The sequence below is a fragment of the Rhineura floridana genome, chromosome 18 (assembly GCF_030035675.1).
Source record: "Rhineura floridana isolate rRhiFlo1 chromosome 18, rRhiFlo1.hap2, whole genome shotgun sequence".
In the NCBI taxonomy this organism is placed as follows: domain Eukaryota; kingdom Metazoa; phylum Chordata; class Lepidosauria; order Squamata; family Rhineuridae; genus Rhineura; species Rhineura floridana.
In genome coordinates, this window is record NC_084497.1 from 4398572 (window position 1) to 4420279 (window position 21708).

The following is a 21708-nucleotide window of genomic DNA, read 5'->3' on the forward strand; positions in this document are numbered from 1 at the left end:
TTGAGGGCTCCGGGGCTAAGTTAATGTGAAGTAGGACATTGAAGTGTGTGGGTGGGGTGGGGTGTCGTATTTTGCCTCCCAATCCTCCTTTGGGAGGATTGACAGCCATTGGCATAGGTGGTGATGACTGCCAACTTCTAGCGCTTTAAAAGAGAATTGGACAGATTCCATGGAGGATAAGGCTGTCAGTGGCTGTTAGCCACGATGGCTACGCTGTCACTCCACGCTCGGAGGCAGGATGCTTCTGCATGCCAGTTGCTGGAAGCTACAGAAGGCAGTTTACGTATAAACTGCAAGCTGTTTTGAACGAGTGTTTTCTTGGAAAAGCTGCATATACATCTGTCTTTCAAAGGTTTTTATTTTACCAGCCAAACGTTTCGGCTTCTGCCTTCGTTAGCTGCTGTATGTTAGCAGCTGATGAAGGCGGAAGCTGAAACGTTTGGCTGGTAAAATAAAAGCCTCTGTTTTGTTCATCACAATTACGTGTATATATTTTTCGGTGATTTGACAGAATCTTCATAGGGATCCAGAGCACGCTTGGGTGAAGTTCTGTTTGTTGCTTTCTAAACTCGTGTGTGTGTGTGTGTAATTAATGAAACTATTAACATTTACTTTCTCTCTCCTTCCCTCCCCCCCCCGTTCTGTTCTTCACAGCCTGAGCCCTGAATTCTTTGCTGTCCTTGGTGGCAGCCGCCATCATCATCTTTGACTCTCTCTACACACACACCCCGGTGTATCTCTCCCACACACACACACTGGTAGCCAATCTGTAGAAAGACGCTTGCAATCAAGAAAGAAAGAGGAAGAAAAATCTTTTTTAAAATTGAAAGACGACGACGACACAAACTTTACCAGGGGAAAAAAGGAAAAAATAAAAGAACCCAATGCTGATTCGCACGCTCTTCAGCAAATCCTGCTCTTTTTTTTAAGGTGGTGGTGGTGGGGAAATGCTGGCTGTTTGTTCTCAGTCAGCACTATATCACCTCCCAAGGCACTGTCTGGATGCCAGGACTCATATGGAGTTGCAGTGGGGAAAGGGGGGGGGCTGTCCCGGAGAGTGGGGGGCTGGGGGCAAGGTTCCTTCAAGACTGAGTCCTCTTGCCTCTCCCCCACCCCTCCGGGTGTGTGAGAATTATTGCAAGCCATCAACACGCACTTTATGTAGTAGACTACTGTTATATAATATATATATATTATATATTATATTTTTTCTTTTCTCCCCATTCCCCTTTCCGTTTATATTTGCAGTATCTTTAGAGAAGTTCCTTACACATTGTGATGTATTTGAAATACAAGAGTAGGCCAGGGGAGGGGGGGCGCGTGCAAAAAAAAAAAATTTGAGAGGGTGCGAATCAGAAATCCAGTATTTAAAATGACAACAGCAATGACAAAAGAAATCACCACGCTCTCTTGTTAAAAAAAAAAAAAATCTGCATGCTGTTTATAAGGGCTGGAGCAAAGGGAAAAGAGTGTTGTTTTTTCCTGTTTCTTTTTTTTTAAAGAAAATAAAGTTAAAATGGAGTGATGGGTTTCTGAGCCTGTTTGTGGTCTACATAGCCCAGTTTGGGGGGGGGGGCTTGGACTGATGTTTCGCCACCATCCTGCTACGATTCTGGCTGTTGCCGTCTCGGCCTGGTGCAGAATGCGCGTTAATTTCAAAATATAGAAATCCTGCGTCCCCCCTCTTTTTTTGCTTAGGGATTTCTAAAGGGAATGATAGCTGGGAAAGGAAAGGGCTCATGGTTTGGAGGATAGTTATGATGTGTTGTTCTGAGAGCCATATGCAACCTTTAATAGGAATAATCCAGTTTTTTTGGGGGGGTTGATAAAATGGTATGATGGCTCTCTGTGGTACTGAGTATACCTCGAAATGTTTGTATGTCATATCACTGGATTTATAAGTTAATAAAAATCAGTATATGATAGTAACAATAATAAATCCCAGCAGCCCTGCAAGAGATCCTAATGTTGGCATGAGGAATCATGCAAACAGTCGAGTCATCTGTTGTAGTGTGCTCGGGCGTTGGTCCAACAGCACTTGAATGATGGGGGTGCATTGAACTGTTGGCACAACCCTCTCGCCTGCAAGCTCTGTACAGCATGGGATGTACATTGGCTGAAACGGGTAAAGTGAGAGTTGATGCATTCTGCATTAATCAACACCCCCTCCCCCGTTTATGTTCCTCTCTATGGGAAAACATGGGAGTCCTTGTTCAGGGGTAAATTGCCTGTGTTGCATGTAGAACAGGCAGGGGGGAATGCCCTTGGCCCTCCAGATGTTGCTGAACTGCAAGTCCCATCAGCCCAGCGAGCATGGCCATTGGTCAAGGATGATGGGGTCGCAGGTGGCTTCGGTTGTGGGAAGGATGTAGCTTCTCTTCCTCCCTGGGTACTTTTTCATATTATGAATCATGATCGTGTCTTGAACGATGTGAAATGAGGATGAATGCTTGCCTGAAAGTGTTTTTCATGATGCTCAACTGGGCTGCCTTTTGAGAGAAAAATAGGAACAGAGTTCCCTTCTCAAAATTACTGGTTCTGGTTTTGTCCTGGGCAGGATTTGTGCATACAGTCCCTAATAAATGTACAGAATTCATTGCCTGAAATAGGTGGTGATGGTGCTAGCCCCTGGGGCCTTCTAAGATACCCCATGTGATGGTGCTAGCCCCCCAGATACCCCATGTTTGTCTTCTTAAAGTGTGTTGTTGCCATATGAGTTTGGGCTGCCCATGATTTTGATGCAAGATTAAGCCTGGACAGGGACAGGGACCCATACTTTTCCACCTCTGTTCACAGCTGGTTTTGACATTTTAGAAAAAAAATTACAGAAGTGGGGCCTGTTGATAAATGCACTATCCCAGCTAATTGGTGAGCACATACTCAGGTGTGATGACATCATGCCACACAATCCATTTTTATTATGGAGCAGACATTACAAAGTCATTTCAGGGTGAGCACAGGCTTCCCGCCCCCACTTCAGAAAGGCTGAACCCTACCTCTTTGCCAACCTCTTGCCAAATAACAAGAAGACATGATTCACTACAAAAGACAATAATGCTGGGGAAAACAGAAGGGAGTAGAAAAAGAGGAAGGCCAAGCGAGATGGGATTGATTCCATAAAAGAAGCCACAGACCTGAACTTACAAGATCTGAACAGGGTGGTTCATGACAGATGCTCTTGGAGATCACTGATTCATAGGGTCGCCATAAGTCGTAACCGACTTGAAGGCACATAACAACAACAACAAGCTTGGCATGCTTTTATAAGGGCATCTGATCTTGGGGGCTGTAGTTTTTTTCCCTTTGCTCAATTCCTGCACATGAGCTTTGAGGTCCAGCCTACCTTGCATTTAAGCTGGAAGCACACAAAAATAGGCTGCCCTTATACCCTAGAACAGCCTTTGCCAATGTGGTGGTCTCCAACTGTTACGGACTCCAATGCCCAGTGCCTGTGCCAGCTGGGGTCTGATAAGAGTTGTAGTGCAAAGCAGCTTAGAGGCACCAGATTGACTAAGGCCACCCTCGATGGCACAGATGTTGATGTGATTTCCTCTTTTTAGTCAGTTCCGATTGTTTTAAAACTGTTTTGATCACTTGTTCTTAAGAGTTTTACTGATAATTGTAATGTCTTCTGTAAACCGTTTAGAGGTTTTTACAATCAAGTGGCATATAAGCTTTGTTGAATGAAAATAAAAGTAAAATAGCACAGGAGGGTGGGGAACCTGTGGTAGTCTGGATGTGATTGGGACTCCCTTCAGCCCACAACTTCCACAGCCAATGTGGTTAGGAATTATGGGAGTTGTAGTCCAACATCTGGAGCGCCACCGGTTCCCCTCTCCTGCCACAGATGTTCGCCTGTATGCGTGCAGGAGCTTTGATCTTCTTAGAATGCCCCCCTTCAAGCACAACCCCTTTCGGGTGGTACTCTGTAACACTCTGCGCATGTTCAGAGGCTAATCTCAACCATCAGAAACAGCTGCCAGAGCCAAGATTGGACTCAGGTAGGCTGTGGCATAGTAAACCCCAGGCCCTTTTTCAGTGGGTTTGAGCTCCCTGCCTTCCACCCCTCCCCCACAGAGCACAACATAGCCCACTTGGCTTATGTCTTGTAGAGGCAGGCATTGGCAGAAGCCATATGCCCTGACTTCAGGATGGGGCCTGTGGGGGGCTTCTTTCTGCATCAACAGAAGGTAGTCCACAACAGACCAGGAGAGGAAAACCTTTGACCCTCCAGATGTTGCCTAGCATCCTTGGGCATGCTTGCTAGGGCTGATGCTAGCAACATCTGGGGGGAAGAGTTTCCCACAGCTATGAGTCAGAGACCTCTCACCAGTCACTGGAAAGATGAGGGAGGCACCACTAATGCACTAGAACAAACATCCCCAGAGTTGGTGCTCTCCAACTGCTTTGAACTACAATTCCCATAAGCCCTAGGTGCAATCCAAATCATCTAAAGCAGAGGTTCCCAAACTGTGGTCCGTGCGCTTCACTCGGGTGGCCTGTGGCCTATCTGCAATTAAATATACTGATTCTTAATTGCCTTTTATTGCTTCCCTAATTTTTACATTTTACTGCCTCACAATTTGAATTCTATGGAGTGGCAACAGAAGCACTAAAAATACAATTAAAAACCATACAGCATCTAGCACAGAGCAGCACAATTGCTACAACAGGCAGAAAAATCGTCAGCAGTTTCCAAGTGGTCCGTGGAGGGAAAAGACTTGGGAACCACTGATCTTAAAAGGACATCGGCTGTGGAAGACTCCGCCAGGGAGGTTGGACACACACCCATGTGCCTTTTTTTTTTTTTGCAAGATTACTTAGCACCCCATATAAGGTCTGGGGGCTACAGCAGTCTGTCCTAAACTCCCCTCCAAAACTGCACCATTTCTTAAAAAAAAAAATACAGCACACCCATTGAAGAATGTTGGCACATCATTTTTAATAAAGTCTTGCTTTTTTTCTTTCAAAAAAAAAAAAGGTTTGTGGTTTGATTGTGATGTCCCCTGCCATTTTTAGATAGCAGGAAGAGAGAGAGACTGTGCTTTGCTCACCCCAGCTGAGCCACTGGCCAGAAAAAGATGATGAAGTCATGAGTCGGTAGTACAATAGCCAGAAATTAGGAATAAATAAATAAATATATTTCTCACATCTCAAAAAACAAGAAACAAAGCCACCTTTCGCATCAGACTTCCCCTCCTTCCACCCCACCCTTTGGAGCAGTACTTTGGACGTTGATTTTGCACAAAAGGGGGGGGAGAGAGATAATGAGGGGGACCCATATTCAACCAAACACCCCACTGTCTGACAATATGTAAATATTGATGCACAGGAGAGGAAAGGGTTGAAAGAAAAAGGAACTTGGCACGCATTCAACGCTGATTCCGTCCCCTGCTGTGGTGTCTTTTTTGGGGGGGTGGATCACTACCCCACCACACCCACACCTCCAGACATACCCTTGTCTGCTTGCAGCCTCATGCCGGCGTCAATGCAAAGAAAAGGAACTCGCCACCAGTCTGCTATTTAAAAAAAAAACACCTAGTGCAACAAAATCATCTGCTTAGATATATATGTTTTTTAAAAGATGGGGTAAAACTCAGACATAAATAATTTCTTCGGGGGTAGAGAAGAGATAATGCATCCCCCTTTGCATCTATTTGGAGAACGGCAGATTGCGGAAGAAGGTGTCGCAGAAAGAGGGAGTGGTTTTTGCAGTTGTGCCCGGTGACGGTGTGAGCGGTGAACACTGCTCATCTCCTATTGCTGCTGCTGGCCTTCTCCTGTCCCCAAACCAAGAGGCTCACTGCTCTTCTCTCCATCAGGCAGAGGAGTGAGATAGGACTCTAGCAACGTGTGCAGAGTTCCAACTCCCATCATCCCAGACCCTTACCTGTGCTGGCTGCTGCGAATTGCAATCCACCAACAATGGGGAGGGCCCACAAGTCAATCACCCCCTGCCCAGTCTCATCCAGGAAGAGCCAACAACAATGCTGGGAACTGGATATTTCTCCACTTATTAATCCAGATTCCCATAAGGACTAGAAACCTGAGGAGTTTGGCAGCAGCCTTGCCTTACCCTCCCCCATTTTTTCCTCTTCAGTGACGCAATTTGGTACCTTTACACAAAGGACTCTGGGATGAGAAGGAAAGCCAGATCATCCCCCCCCTCCAGGAGGGGGAGTGCTGTATGCCTTCACTGATGAATTTAGAGGACCCCAATAGGGATGGTAAAGGTAAAGATATAGAGAGACAGAGAAGTGATGCAGGTACAGGAGAGATGGATGGCTGACCTGCTAAAAGGAAAAGATGGGAGATGCCGTTCCCACTGCAAGCCTCAATCTGGAGATTCCCCCCCCCCAAAAAAATAGCTCTCCTCACCCCAAACCACCACTGCCACCCCATACATTAAAAAAGACAAGCCTATGTAGTAATCCATGCTCAGCCATCCACCCCAAAGGGGTTAAAGAATCCACACTTCCATAGCCCGTCCCATGCAAACGACAGTCTGTCTCAAAGAAGCCGGCAGGGGAGCGATTGAGGCCAAGCAGTCAAGCCTGGGTAGGGGGGTTGTCCCATCCGGAAGGCGAGGCGTCAGCACCTACCGCCACGTGGACTCCCAAGGACAGACGGGAGGAGGAGGAAAGGACAAGGGTATTGCTTGTAAAAAAACCAGAGAGAGCGTGTGTGAAGGTGAAGGAGTCATGAGTATCTGCTACAACCAGCTCTTTGTGTCGTGAGGTAAAAGTTGGGCCTCCGCTAGGTCTTGGGGCCTTTCCTGAAGCCCCTTCAAAAAGCGTGACTTCCGGGCTGTGCAACAGAGGAGCCTGCTTTGGCAAAACCCACTTTGAAGGGGAAGGAAGAACTAGCTAGGCTCAGGACCCCTCTCCGCCCGACAAGAAGGGAGTTGAGGCCGCCACCAGCCAGACCCTCCTCTCCTTGGCCCCTCGCAAGCAGAAAGCAAGCCAGGGATTTGCTCCCCCACCATTGCATGGGGGTGCTGGAGATGCACAGACGGCCGCAGCCTCGCCAGCGTTTCCCCCACAACCCTCGGCAGACTCTGCCCTCTGGCTCCCCGCATGGACGGGACTTCCTCCCTCGCCCTCCAACCGCGGAGGGCGAGCATCCACGTGAGACACGCCACGCGAGGCCCTCCACGTAGAACCTGTCAGAGCAGCAACGCCCGGTGGAGTGAGCTGCTCTCGGCCCTCTGAGATAGTGCCACATCTTTCACACCCCCAGAGTGCCCTACGCCCGTTTGGCTGGCAAATCCCACAGTGGCACTGCCAGCACCGGGGCAAGGAGAGAGAGGTGGCTACCTCATCCGCGATTCAACTGTGTTACCCTGCTCCTACTACTCCGGGCTGTGGTCAGGGGAGGCGTCGGCCACAACCACGACGCACTCTGGACTCTCTCTTGTTTTTTTCAAGTGCCCATAGAACCTGTCCTCCAACCCCCCAGCGATCTTGTCCATTAGTTCAGTGCCAAGGTTGCCCAGCCCTGGACACTGACCCCCATTGAAGCAACCGCTGCCGTAAGGGTCAGGTGCCATCTTGGCCTCCTCTGGCGGTTCCTCCACTATTACCTGGATTTTGTCACTGGCTTCAGCTGCTGGTGATGTTACCTCCTCATCCCCGGCACTGATAATGCGAGGCAGGGTGCTGTGGTAGCGCCCCTCCAGTGGGTAGTTGACGCTGTCACCCCGCCGTAACGGAGTACGGTGCCTCTCCAAGGCCGTAGGATAACGGACACCAGGGTCACTGTACTGCTTGGTGCGTTGCCATTGCTTGCGCAGGTGGGTGCGGGAACGATGCTTCACCCGCAGGGGTGACTCATCAAACTGGGGGTCATGACGGACAAAAGCATTGAAGAGAGCATCAGTTTTTTCATCTATGCTGTAGTCCCGGCGGGGTAAAGCATTGCGCGTGGGGAACAGCTGGCCGTACGGGGCCCAAACCAGTGGACTATGTGCAGGTGGCAGACCACCCGCTGTGCCTTCCTCCTCCTCTTCCTCCTCCTCCTCCTCCTCCTCTTCCGGCTCCTGGCCCTCAAAGCTCTCAAAGATGGTAGCCTTGCGCCCAGCACTGGTGAAGCAATAACGTTTCTCAGAGGCCGTCTGTTCCTCGCCAAGACGCCCACTGGGAGCTTCAATGGAGGCGTAGCCGCTGTCCATCTGCAAAAGCTTGCGCGTTCCAGCCTCCGAGTCCATGCTGTCCTGCTTGGGTTTGCCCCACAGTTTGTCCTCGCCTCCTTCGGCCTCGTCTGCCAGAGGAGAAGGGAAGTTGGGCAACCCGCTTGAGGAGATGCTGTCCCCGCCGTCGCTGCGCACCGAGTCCCGATCGTTGCTCTGCTCTGATGAAACGTACATCTCCAGCGATGCTCGGAGGCTCCAGATGTCATGATAAAGGGGGGTGGGCTGCTGTTCCAAAGCTGGGGGCTCAGTGGAGGGGGAGCTGGGTTGCTCGGATGGTTCTAACCTGCAGCCAGAACACACAGGTGCAATCTGCCTTTAAAAACCAAACACTTCTTACGCAGAAGACGCAACGAAGACTGAGACAGCGAAAAAAAAAATCGAGTCCTGGCCCATCCTTGCCACAATGACTGCACTGATTTTTACATATTAATTGAGCCATCAGGGCTCAGCAAGCCAGGAGAACACAACAGAGCCTGCCCGTACACACATTCAGGCAGGAGTCTGAACATGCATGAAGACTGTTAGAAGAGACCTGCATCTGGCTCAGACCAAAGTCCCGTCTTACTAGTCCAGAGTCCGGTTCTCACAGTGGCCAATGAGATACCTTCTGGGAAACCCAACAAGGAAGGCCGGAATGCAACAGGACTCGCAGCACCTACCATTCCTAGCACCTGGCATTCAGAGTCATGCTGCCTCCGACAGAGAAGGAGAACCTAGCCATTGTGGCTCGTAGCCATCGATAGCCTCCTCCTCCATGTATTTGTCCAAAGTCATAGAACTGTAGTGTTTTGTAAACCGCCCAGAGAACTTTGGCTATGGGGCGGTATATAAATGTAATAAATAAAAATAAAAATCTCCCAGGCATGTGTTTTTAAATTGTTTTTAAAAATGTGTTTTTAAATTTGTATATTTGTTTTTAATTGTTGTAAACTGCCCAAAGAGCTTCGGCTATGGGGCGGGGTACAAATGTAAATAATAATAATAATAATAATAATAATAATAATAGTAGTAGTAGTAGTAGTAGTAGTAATAATAATAATAATAATAATAATAATAATAATAATAATAAATAGAGTCAGAAGGGGCCTCTAAGGCCATAACCCCCTGCTCAGCGCAGCAATCCTGCCCAAGTCATCCAAGTGATGGGCATGCAGAGCTGAATCTGGGCCTTGCTTTTTAAAATAATAACAACGACAACGACACAGAATCTAAGACACGTGAGCTTTCAACAGCAGCTTTTTGCGTGACAACCAAGGGACGCTTGTGGCTCCAACATCAGTGGAGCAGTGAATCGTCTCCAGGTTTTAGTATGAACTTTTGAGGTGCTGTCCAAAGTGCTGCAACTCTTTTGAAAAACAAAATGTTTCGACCCCTTGGACAGCCCTTGAAAATTCAAACTAAAACCTGGACATTGGAGCCTCCACCAATGACCAAAGTGGGGAGCCTGGATGGCCCTCCAAGTAGTTCCCCTCCCCTACACTTTTCCATTTTACACATTTGCATATAGGAAGTAAGGCATTCATAGGCTACTCATACATACATATATATGTATATATACATATACATATATATATATATATATACATATACATATATACACATATACATATATATATATACACATATACATATATATATACATATATACATATATATATACATATACATATATATATCAATATATACATATACATATACATATACATACATATACATATATACATACATATATATATACATATATATATACATATATATATATATATATATATATATATATATATATATATATATATATATATATATATATATATATATATATATAATGCGTATTTTAAATGGAACATTAAAATCATGCCTTTTCAGGGGACAGGGGAGAGAATTGCAGATCAGTGGGCAGAGCACCTGCAAGAGAATCTCACGCTGTGAACCCAGTTAGAAAAGCTCTTCTCTGCCCAAGACCCTAGGAGGACCACCACTAGATGGGCAGATAGTCTGACCCAGTACAAGGGGCCTCCTGAGCAGGGCTGCGGACCTGTTTAATTTTGAAGACTGGCTTTTAAAACTTACTGTTATTATTTGGTCTCCAACCAGAAAAAAGCGCCACTTTGTCCTCCCCCTTCCAAATAAGGGGTTCTGCCTGTTTCTGGACGTTTTTATTTTCTGTACTCTGGAAGCCACAGTCTAAATTGGCTTCCCTCAACCTTGCACCCTCCAACTGGCTGTTTTTTCCCTTTACATTTTGGTTAATTACTACTATGACATTTATTATCCCACCAGGCACTCAAAAGTGGCACACGTGGTTCTCCTCCCTCTCCATTTTTATCCTCACAACACCCCTGTGAGGAAGGGTAGGCTGAGAGTTGGTAACTGGCCCAAGCCACATCTATCTCAGTAAATATTCCTTTGAGGTGTGTGAGAGCTCAAGAAACGTAAGAGCTTCCTGCTGTATTCAGGCCAACGGGGGCCCATCTAGTCCAGCGTCCTCTTATCGCAGTGGCCCCAATGGGCAGCCCACAAGCAGGATCTGAGCACAACAGCAGCCACTCTCCCCACTTGTGATTCGCAGCAAGTAGTATTCAGAGGCATGAAAGAGGCCATCGGGGTTAGTAACCACTGATGGCCGTATCTTCCACAAATTTATCTAATCCTCTTTTAAGGCCGCAGAGGGTGGAGGTAGCCCCTTCCCTTTACTCGCCTTTTCTCCATGCTAAAAAGCCCCAAACGTTGCAACTTCTCCTCGTAGGGGAGTTGCGGCAGCCCCTCAATCATTTCGGTTCCCCTTTTCTGAATCTTTTTTCAGGGCAGAGGTTCTATACTCCATAGGCTGGGCTGTAGCTGCTCAAGAATATGTAGATAAAAGCACACCAGGGTTCATGCTTCACAACCGCAACCTTCGAGAAGTCAGAAGCCTCTGTTAAGCCTGACCTGTCCATTCATCCTCATCCCCCTGCAGCGGGACTGCAGAAGGGCACCGGTTCTAGTCACCCCTCCATGGCAACACACCTGGGTCCTCTCTGCCCCCCACCTCACCCTCATTCCCACTTATCTACTCAAAAATACCTGCCGAGGGATAAGGTGGGGCTGGCTGGAGCGGGCAGGAAAGGCCCGCCCATGGGGCAGAACGCCACGTCGTCCGTCCGGGCAATGTACTGGATGATGTCGGTCTGGTGGGCATCTCGGTCTCCCTGGTCCATACTCTCACTGGCTGCCCTCTGCCGCTGGAACTGATGGCGCTTGGGGGAGCCTGGGCAAGGGGAGAGTGGGGGTGGGGGACAAGGGTTAAGAGGCAAAAAAAAAAACATGACATGGAGGTGCACAACAGAAAAGCCGATCTCTCCAGTCTGAAAATGTGGGGCATGGGGAATCTTCGGCTCTGCACGGGTGTTGCTGAACGACAACGCCACTCATCCCTGGCCATCGGCCATGCTTGCTGGGGGCTCATGGGAGTTGTCATTCAGCATCAAGTGGAGGGGGCCACTGGTTCCCCAGCCCCGGCTTAAAGCAAAGAGGCTACAAATGATGAGGCCTCCAGTTAACTGGTGCGATGCTCCAGTTACTGGCGGTGGGGGGGAGGCAGAAGGGGTCCTGGCTCCGTTACCTTTTGTTAATATATATATATATTTAAAAGCCTACTAGAGAGGGCGTGAATTGGCTGACGTTTGGGGAGGGGGGAGAGATCAAGGGGTGCAGCTTGTGAACAAAGGAAGCTACCCTTGTACGGATTCAGGCCCATAGTCCATCTAGCTCAGTGTGATCTGCACTGGTCGGCAGCAGCTCTCTGGAGTCTTTCCCAGCCCTGCCTGAAGATGCAAAGCAGATGCTCCACTGGCGAACTATGGCCCTTGCGGATCTCATTCAGGGAGACCTCCCCTCCCTCTCCCCCGCCATCTGTCGGGGATGCTTTGATTTGAATTCCTGCACTGAGCAGGGGGCTGGGCTTGATGGCCTTATAGGAACCCCTTCCAACTCTACGATTCTATGAATACATTCGAGTAACATAGCAGCGTGCCAATTTATTTCTGAAAAACGCAGAGGAACAACTAACAAGCATTTAGATGGTAGGCTGAGTCTTCGAAGCGCTTCACATACCCATCGTCTCAGTTGCCATCTCTGCAACGGGTGACCCCACCAAGAAAAACAAAACCCCAGCACAGCCCATCAGACGTGCACCAGAGCCTTGCTAGGGTGTGTGAAGGACCCCTATATGGGTCGAATTTGGGGAGACGATATAGAGTAAAAGCAAGGGTTGTAGCTCAGTGCAGAACACTTGCCTGGCATGCAGAAGGTCCAGGTTTAATCTGCAGTTACAGCTGTGGAAAAGTCCCTCGTCTGAAACCCTGGAAAGCCCCTGCCAGTCAGTGTGGACGACACTGAACTAGATGGACCAACAGTCTGACTCGGTATATGAGGCATGCTCCTAGTTAAAATAGCCCTTTAAGAGCCATGAGGACTAGAGCCTTACCTCAGTGGCAGGGCATCCACTTTGTGTGCAGAAAGACGCAGGAAAGACCCTTGTCTGACACCCTAGAGATCCGCTGCCAGTCCGTGTAAACAAGACCGAGTTAAGGCAGCTTTCCATATTTCCTATTTCATTCAGCCCTCGGATTCAGAATTATGAGGACTGGAATCTCGCTTTCTCTTTAGGGGAAAGGCCCCGTTCAGGGGAACAGCCAGGCTTTGCGTGCTGAAGGTCCCAAGTTCAGTCCCCAGCAGTTAAAAGGGGGGGGCGGTAGCAGGCAAAGGGGAAGATTCTACTCTGCTTGAGCGGGAGCGTGGCCTCCGTCATCTCCCGGCCGTGCGCGTCACCCACCTCGCGTGTCCAGGCTAGAGGCTCGCTGGCTGCTCTCCAGCTTCCACCTCTTGATCCTGAAATAGGGGACGGCGCCCTCCAGGCTGGCGTGACGGCGCAGGCGGGTGAAGAAGTGAAGGACGGTGCCCTGGGCAGGCCCCGGCGAGGGCTCCCTGGCGGCGGTGCTGCCCACTCCTGTGCCCTTTGGGTTCCAGGCTGTGCTCTCGGACTAACAGAAGAAAGGAACGGGGAAGGCTCAGCTGGGCACGGCAGGGCGGAAGCGTTTGCCGCCACTAGGGTGATCAAGCATGAACATGACCCGTCACACACACACACACACCAAAACCTTTTTCATGGCCCCTTTAGGCATAAAAAAGATGCACTGGCAAAGCACATACCTTCCTGTACAAACAGCTTGTCTCCAGAACAGGGTTTGGGAACCTCAGACGCAGGGGCGAAATGTGGCCCCCAGGACTCTCCCCAGCCATTACCCTCACTGGCCCTGGTTCGCATCCTCTTTCAGGGCCTTTACCAGGCCAGAATGTGTCCATAAACTCAGACTGTGCCTTTTGCTGGCCCTGAAAATTTTGACTTTTGCACGGCTGGTGTGTGGCCTATTTTTAGTCCCTGGCCCCAACCACCATTAGCCCACAAAAAAAATCATCTCCGCCTCTGCATTAGAAGCTTCAAGTTGAAGGCTTCCGGAGCAGACATCTGATGCAAGAATGACACACACACACACACACACCTCTGAAACCCAAAGGCAAGGGGCTGTTAATTCAGAGGGCGCACTGCGCTTGTGGCAGCATGCGCATAACGGCAGTGTCCTCTCCGCAGATTTACTTACAGAGACTCCCTCGCCAGAATCGGAAGAAATGGAGGAGCCAGCCTCAACAGTGGAGTTAAAGGGGTCCCCTGGTAATGCTGAGCTGGCGCACATTCCGTGGCTGGTTAACGCCGTCTCGGGCAGGGTGCCGCCTACTGGCTATAGAAAAGATACAAAGTGAAGAACAAGAAGACAGACTTTAGGGGAGCGGGGCACCCCAGAGACCCTCGATCCAGACCTCCACACCCACACAGAAAGGACAGAGACTAAAGCCAACTCTTTTAGTAGACTAGCTGAGACTGCTGCAAGATTTTGAGCATCCCAGAAGCCAGAATGAAGAGTTCTGTAAGACACTAGAAGCTTGCACATTTGAGCATCAATAATAGTGGCATATTATCTATGACTAAAAGTAGCTTGTGAGCTTTTTGCCTTTCACCGGAGTCTTTGTTCTGACTAAAGACTAGTGGAAGACTCAAAGGTTCTCTATTTTACAATAAATATATTTATTATTATTGTTGTTGATGGTGATTATGGCTAGTTGGCTCCTTCTCAAGTTGTTTTCGCAGTTCACAACCCTCTCAATCCTGGCTCCAGACCTCTACGCAATACAAAATGCTGGACTATTTTATAACTAACAGCTTTAATAGTATCTAAATAAATATATTTAATAATAATATTATAATATCAAGAGTTGATTTTTAAAGCAAGCATATACAAATCTGATATTCACTTTTTTCACAGCGTGGAAAACTCGCTTTCAAGTTTAGAAGCGGGATACCAATATTTGAAAAACAGGTATGGCTACGCAGAACAGAAGTATTCACGTGTCACAAAACCCCTTATTAGGACTAGAACGTTCTGCCAAATTCAAAAGCTTGCTTGCTGCTGTGCCATCCAGAATAAAAAGGAAAACCATTTTAGTGTTATTAGTGAGGTTTAAATATAGCAATATATACAGCACTTCAGGGAGAAATGAAAGCAAAAACTTAATAGATAAGGCAGATCTCTGCCTCATAGATCTTACAGATCTAAATTAAGTCGCCAGGAAAAACTCTAAATACTCTCTTCTGCGCATCCATTGAAGCTTCTCCTAGCCTCCCGCGGATTCTGCTTAGAGGCAGCGTTAGGGTAATTCTGGATCAAAATGGCCTCATGCGTGGGACCACATATTCTTATGGGACTTCAAGAAGTACTATTTAGGGACCCCTCTGGCTCATCCAGCGAAATGGGGCCCAGGCACCTGCCCCCAGAGTCCTGCCCAAACGGCGCCACTGATTCTACTCCCTTCCAATAGGGGGCAAGGAGGCTTCACCTGGAAAATAGCAAGGCTGGGCTTGGCGGGTGGGCGCCGGGGCGTCATGGCAATGCTGTTATCGTTGGATTCACACTCGTGGATGGTGACGATCTTGAGGGTGGCGGAAGGGGGCAAGGGCAGGTGACTGAGGCGGGCGTTCTTCAGGTGGTGAAAGTCTCCTTCAGTCAGCGTGTACCTGCCAGGAAAGAGGCACAAAGGAAGAGAGAATGTTAGGCTATTAATCCATCTATTCAGCCAGTTTTGTCGACACCAGCATTTGTCAGCCTGACGCCCTACAGATGAACTGGGACTACAACTCCCATCAGCCCTGGCTACCATGGCCATTTTGGATGACAGCTCCCATCAACATGGCTAGTTTGGACAGCAGCTCCCACATCAATATATCACCATCTATGAAGCTGGATGTGATTGCCTGAACAGAAATGTTTTAAGCAGGTGCTGCAAAGACGAGTGCAAAGGTGCTTGCCTGATGTCAATAGTAGGGATGTGAAGGCCCGGGGAGGAGAAATGTGGTTTTTCCCATTATATTCATGTGTTCATGAAAAAACAAAAAAGGCTTTGGGGAATAGGAAAAATAACATTCCCCTCCATTTTTTTCTAGACTTTTTCTGGGCCTTCACATCTCTCAAGTCAATAGGCAGGGAGTTCCAAAGTGTAGGCACTGCCATAATAAAAGAACGATTTCTGTCCCAAGTGCTGAACAAGTATTCTGTGGAACCTGAAGCCGCTACACGGCACTGCTTCTTGCTTGAGCGCAGGGGCCCCTTCCCTACCTCCTCCCTTTCTCTTGGGTCTTCTTGCTCTGCTCGAAAAGGGCAGCCTCATTGAAGGACACCCGTCGCCCCGTGGCACTGCCGGAGGACAGGAACCGTTCGCTCTCCGCATCCCGGTAACTGGAGCTGGACATGCAGTCGGGGTCGTCCACTTTGATGGTGATCTCTAGGGAGGCAAAAAACATTTTAAAAATGAAGGGTGGGTGGGTGGGTGTCAAGCCACACACACACACCCTTTTTTCTCAAGTTTCCTTAACGGTAGGGCTGGCCCAAGACGGGACTGCAGCTCAGCGGTAGATAAACCAACCTTGCATGCAAAGAACAAACAATGGCCCCATCCAGGCAAAAAAAATGAACGGTCCTAGGAGAACCCAAAGATCTGGAGACATACTTTAAAAAACAAACCAAGTGAGGCAAGAAAACCCCTTGCACACACCCCCAATACTCATACCATGGGAGTGTCTAGGGAGGAGGAAATGGAATGGAGTCTTCTGCAAGAGGTCATGGCTGGCTAGCCCGCTGAAGAGCACATTTTTCACACATCCCTCTTGTCTATTTCTTTTAGACAGCTACAGTTACCAAAGAGTCCCTGCAGGGCCCCTCCCCATAGCTTTTTATGCAAGGGGCATGCGAGTCCCAAGATTTTCCCATGTACACCTTCTTCCCCCCCCCCAATCTGTTGCAAACCCCTCCTCTGAATTCCCCCACCTCCCCAAAAAATATAGGCTCTTTTGGAGGACAAACCATCCAGGCAGGATCACTGGAGAGACACAATTGAGATGAAAAGCGGTGGGGTGGGGAGAAGGAAAGGAACAGTTTCCAGAGCAACACAGCACAGCAAGCAGAGCTGGCATCGCCAAGCTTTTACGAGGAAGGATGGTGGGTGCCAGTTTTCAAAGGGAGGAAGCACCTCACCTTGAGCAGGGTGAGAGTCGTCCAGATAGGTAGTGTTTGTCTTCTCTGGGTCATCACTGGCTCTGGAAACAGAAAGAAGGTGAAGAAGGGGGGGGGGCAAATCCAGAAAGGTATGCAACAGAGCGGGATGGGAAAGGGCGATCCTGGAGAGGTGCTGCCGATCAGTGTAGGCCGTACTGAGCTAGATGGACCCATGGTCTGACTCTGTGAAAGGAAGCTTCCCGTGTTCACAAGCTGCTCCAAGTAAGAACCTCTGAAGATCCTGGCTGCTGGATCAGGCCACACAGGGAGGCCATCTAGTCCAGCCTCCTGTTCAGATGCCGCAATGGGTAGGAGCCCGCAGGCAGGGCCTGAGCGCAACAGCCACTCTCCCCATTCGAGGTCCTCAGGAACTGGGATTGAGAGGATCCTGCCTCCAACAGTGGAGGGAGAACATAGAAGTCACGGCTAGTAGCCACTGATGGCCATACCCTCCATGAATTCATCTAACCCTCTTCCAAAGATGTCCAGGTTGGTGGCCGCCATGGCCCCCTTCATGTGAAGAAGTCCCTCCTATTGTCTGCCCTGAAATCTCCCAGCATTCAGCATCATAGGATGGCCCCGTGTGATGAGATTTAGCCAAAATCAGGTGTCCACAAGCCGCGACTGACACATACCACAGACTAAGCACGCCGCGCAGGGGTGAAGGCTTGCCAAGTGCGTGGATGAGTATCCCAGCTTGTGGTCTGTTCTTGCCTTCACCTCTCCCTTCCCGCCGTTCCCCTAGGCAGCCTAGGGATCACGCTTCCACACCCAAGTGCAGCCAAGGAAAGGCCCCTCCGTTACCTGGAGTGCCGCCGATCCGTCTCGCAGCAGCGCCGGCAGACGATCAGGATGCCAAACAGAAGCACCAGGGTGCCCCCGATGAAGATGGAGAGAAGCACCAAGAGCAAGACATACCCATCCTGGGTGTTCACCTCGCCAGGCACTGTCTGTAAAGAACAGGACCGGGGTGGATGGGGTGGAGAAAAAGGGACACAGAAACTGTGTGTGAGAATATGATGAGTCAGTGATGTCAGCAAAACAGACAACCCCAAAGTCATGCAGAGATGCAACGGGCAACCACCTCAGAGGGCGGTTCATTCAAACGATCCATCTGTATGCAACTCCAAAGTCTTGTTTTGTCTGTTTCCTCAGAAGAAACAGATAGGCAACACCAGAGCAGTGAGTCACAAAGAGACACGGTAGATTAACCTCCTCTGTGAACAGCTATTTAGTGACTTAAAAACACCATTAATTAGTGTGGTGTAGTGGTTAAGGTGTTGGACTACGACCTGGGAGACCAGGTTCGAATCCCCACAGCCATGAAGCTCCCTGGGTGACCTTGGGCCAGTCACTGCCTCTCAGCCTCATGAAAACCCTATTCATAGGGTCGCCATAAGTCGGAATCGACTTGAAGGCAGTACATACTTCCCCAGAGAGGCTTCGCTGTCTTTGCCAAGTAGCCAGGAATTCAACCATGCAGGCTTTTCCAGCACAGAGAGACTTCCACCTGCCCAATTTCAACCAGCCTTCGAGGCTGCAAAGCGCTGGCAAAAGCTTCTGAAAGCCAGCGCTGGTGGGTGGAAGCTGAGTCAGGCTTTCAGCAATCAGTGACCAGCCCTTGAGCTTTCGCCACCCTCCGAGAGCATCATTGGCTGATGACTCAGCAATCAGCTAGTCCTCAGGAGAGAATTTTGACTCAACTGAAAAAAAAAATTAAAAGAACAGGCACGCTGATGGCAGTACACATCTGGAGGGCAGCAGGTTGGAGAAAGCCTCTCATCAATGCCTCCCACCCTAGAGTCTTTATCCATTTATAAAAAGAGTTGTGTCCAGAAGCCCATGGTTGTAACGGGACCTCTGGGTGAAGGACAACCCCTCTGAACCCAGATAGCTCTGCCCCTTAATCCTCAACATATGGGCCAGGATTACCCAGTGGCAAGAGAAAGACACTCTGCAAATGCTCAGAGGCATTGCCCATAATTATTAATTTTTTTTACAAAGATTCCTCAACACCCCAACTCCTCGCGTATAAAGCAGTCTAGGCTGCAAAGAGGCCATCTCCTACATGTTCCCCCAAGAAAACTTTGCCCAGGCAACGGAGAGCTTGGGACAAGAGGCCAACCAACCCTGCTTTTCTAAGAGTTAGTTTGCCCTTCCCGCACAGCGGATCTTCTCTGTGTGGGAACAGCCGTAGCTATGGTCTGAAGGCACACGAGGCCAGCACCCTGCTGAATCTAAGCAGGGTCAGGTCTGCTCAGTGCCTGGATAGGAGACCACCTGGGAACCATATGTAAGCCGCATTGGGTTTTCCATCATGGAAAGAAAGGCGGGGTATAAATGTAATAAATAAATAATAAATAAAACGGTAGAGCATCCATGATGCATGCAGAGGATCCTCGGTAACTCCAGTTAGGACTGGGAATATCCCCTGAAACTCTGGAGAGCTGCTGCCAACCAGTGTAGACAATACTGAACTCGATGGCCTAGAGATGAAACCGGCTCTGCTATCTTTCTGTTTTAAATCAAGGCCCTTTATTCAGAACCTTGAGGACTAGAATCTAACTTCCGTGTTTTTAAGCAAAGGGCTAGAGAACTCAAGGGTTCAGCTGCCTTGCCATGCAGAAGGTAATAATTCAATCAACTGAAGGTAATTCAGTTCAATCCCCAACGGCATCTGCAGGTAGCGCCGGGAGAGACCCTTGCCTAAAACCCAGTCAGTGTTGACGCTACCAAGCCAGATGAACCAAAGCTCTAACCCAGCATACGACAGCTTCCTATCTTGCCAGACTTGAGGGGCCAGGAAATAATTCCCTGACCCCGTTCGGTCGCAGAAACAGAAATACTTATGGGCTATTGGCATGTTCCTTTTGAAAACATTGCCTAGCTTAGGGAGATCAGTTAGGGTGAGCCAGAGCTCCCCCCCCCCGAGCAAAAGAGGTCAATCTTCTACATGTGTGAGCCGCACAAGGCATGTCCCACCCAAGGCTCTCCCCCTCCCCAACTTAGGCTGGATTGCCAGAGTGGGGTGGGTCCGCATTAGATCTCAACACTCCTCCCTTGAGAAGACGCCACAATGAAACAGAACAAAAGCAACAGTGAGGTTTTTTGGGGGGAGGGGGGGAAAGGGTGTTTTTTTCCCCTGGGGGTGTGTGTGATGCCATAGAACACACCACCCCTCCTAAAAAAAAATGCACCCCCCCTGTCCATGCCTTCCTGCTGCACACTCACCGTCACGCCTTCCGTCGTCGCGTTTTCCCAGGCAATCAAATCATCGCTCATGGTCCGTTGTCAAGTGGAAAGCCCTCCTAAAAAAAAAAAAGAAGGCAGGCACAGGAAAAAAAATAACGATGGTGATCATGGTGTGTTGTTGCTTTAAAAATAATTTTAAAAAGACAGGGGTGTCAAATAAAGAATTAGGGGGGAAAAGGATATAGATACCAAAATTTGCTGAAGAGTCGAGATGTGCTTGTAGCTGTTTTCCTGAGGGTTTTGCCCAATCCTCTCGCTTCGTTACCCCCAATTCTCCATCTCGTCTTCCTGTAGTCTCACATGTTTAGCCAAAAAAAACAAACAAAAGGCATGGATGATTTCTGCTCACAGCATCCTTGGCACAGCCATCACCTTCCACACACGACGATGGACCAGTCCTCTCCGACTCCCAGTTTAAGATCCAACTGGGAAGGGAAAAAGAGGGAGGGGGGAAGGTGTTGAGCTTTAATTTAATTGAATGCTTTTAAAGAAGGAGGGAGGGAGGGTGGAAATCAGGAACAGCAACGGCTGGAGACAAGGAGATGAAGAAGGTTCTGCATCTTTGCATTCCTTTCTCGCTCCCTCACTCCCTCTGTCTTTCCACTGCTTTGCCTTATGTCAGATAGCTCTCTCTCTCTCTCTTTTTTGCAAGAGCAGGGAAGGAGTCGCACTAGGCCTCAAGCAGCCTCTAGGAAAGGGGCTGAGGGAAAATGCAGCTTCCCAGTCCTGTCTCCGGCAGCAACGGCAGCCCTAGAAAAAGCAAGGCAGCCCTCCCTTCCCCATAGGATGCCGCTCACCCGGCTTTCAATCCACCCCACATGCAGGAGGATCACGGAAATTAAATCATCATCTTTTAAAAAAAAAACAACCATACACACACACCAGCTAAGCAGCCCCAAAAGCCCACACGTGGGGGTGACTCACATCAACCCACCAGGAGAGAGAGAGAGATGAGCAAGAGGGGAAGTCGGGGAGGTGGGCGGATAGTTGCCGCAGCAGAGCGACTCGGCGAAAAAGCAGTTTAAGACTGCTGGTCAAGCGGCTGCAAATAAGGACAGGAAAAAGGGATGCTCGGAGATTGTGCAAAGCTGGTGAGGAAGGCGCAGTACAAGACAACAAGGATTGTGGTGTCTTTTTTTATACTTTATTTCCATAGCATAACCAGCTGGTAAAGTGTGCATAGCATAAGCAATTGGTGCATGGACACACACTTATATCGGGGGGAACCTGTCTTCGGTCAGGCCATCTGTCCATCTAATTGACTGGCAACGACTTCCATAGGGTCTCAGGCAGGGGACATTCCTGGTCGTACCTGGAGATGCAGCCAAGGACTGAACTTGGTGCCTTTTGCATGCAAAGCTCTGCCCCTCAGCTATAAACCCTTTCCCTAGAAACAAAGCAAGATTCTAGTCCTCATGGTCCTGGGTTAAACAGCAAGCCAATTTCGACCCAGGCAGAGCACTTCAGGGTTTTAAACAGAGGACTTTCCAAGCCAAGGTTTAGGCAAATCTGAAAATGGACTTTATTCTGGCCTTTGACACCTGAGTTGTTTATTTTTAGGACCCGTCCTATTTTGGGATTGTAGGTTGTTCGTCATTATTTTTAATGCTGTATTTCAAAACG

At 48.9% G+C, this 21708-nt stretch overlaps 2 protein-coding genes across 8 annotated transcripts in view; one reads left to right on the forward strand and one right to left on the reverse strand.

Annotated features, from left to right (window-relative positions):
• Window positions 1-1054, forward strand: part of STK11 (serine/threonine kinase 11) — a 41064-nt gene extending 40010 nt beyond the window's left edge. For all 3 annotated transcript variants that reach the window (XM_061600735.1, XM_061600737.1, XM_061600736.1), the window contains exon 11: window positions 655-1054. The gene's annotated coding sequence lies outside the window, so the exon portion shown is untranslated. The remainder of the gene's footprint in view (window positions 1-654) is intronic.
• A 4506-nt stretch (window positions 1055-5560) lies between these two features.
• The window catches only part of CBARP (CACN subunit beta associated regulatory protein), a 43412-nt gene continuing 27264 nt past the window's right edge, over window positions 5561-21708 (reverse strand). For all 5 annotated transcript variants that reach the window (XM_061602215.1, XM_061602217.1, XM_061602219.1 and 2 more), the window contains 10 exons: window positions 20275-20510; window positions 20065-20141; window positions 17638-17783; window positions 16813-16874; window positions 15898-16063; window positions 15122-15299; window positions 13831-13968; window positions 13005-13212; window positions 11255-11438; window positions 5561-8474 (listed from right to left, as the gene is read on the reverse strand). In XM_061602215.1, coding sequence (XP_061458199.1) covers window positions 7352-8474; window positions 11255-11438; window positions 13005-13212; window positions 13831-13968; window positions 15122-15299; window positions 15898-16063; window positions 16813-16874; window positions 17638-17783; window positions 20065-20115 — 2256 coding nt within the window. In that variant the 5' untranslated portion in view covers window positions 20116-20141; window positions 20275-20510 and the 3' untranslated portion in view covers window positions 5561-7351. The remainder of the gene's footprint in view (window positions 8475-11254; window positions 11439-13004; window positions 13213-13830; window positions 13969-15121; window positions 15300-15897; window positions 16064-16812; window positions 16875-17637; window positions 17784-20064; window positions 20142-20274; window positions 20511-21708) is intronic.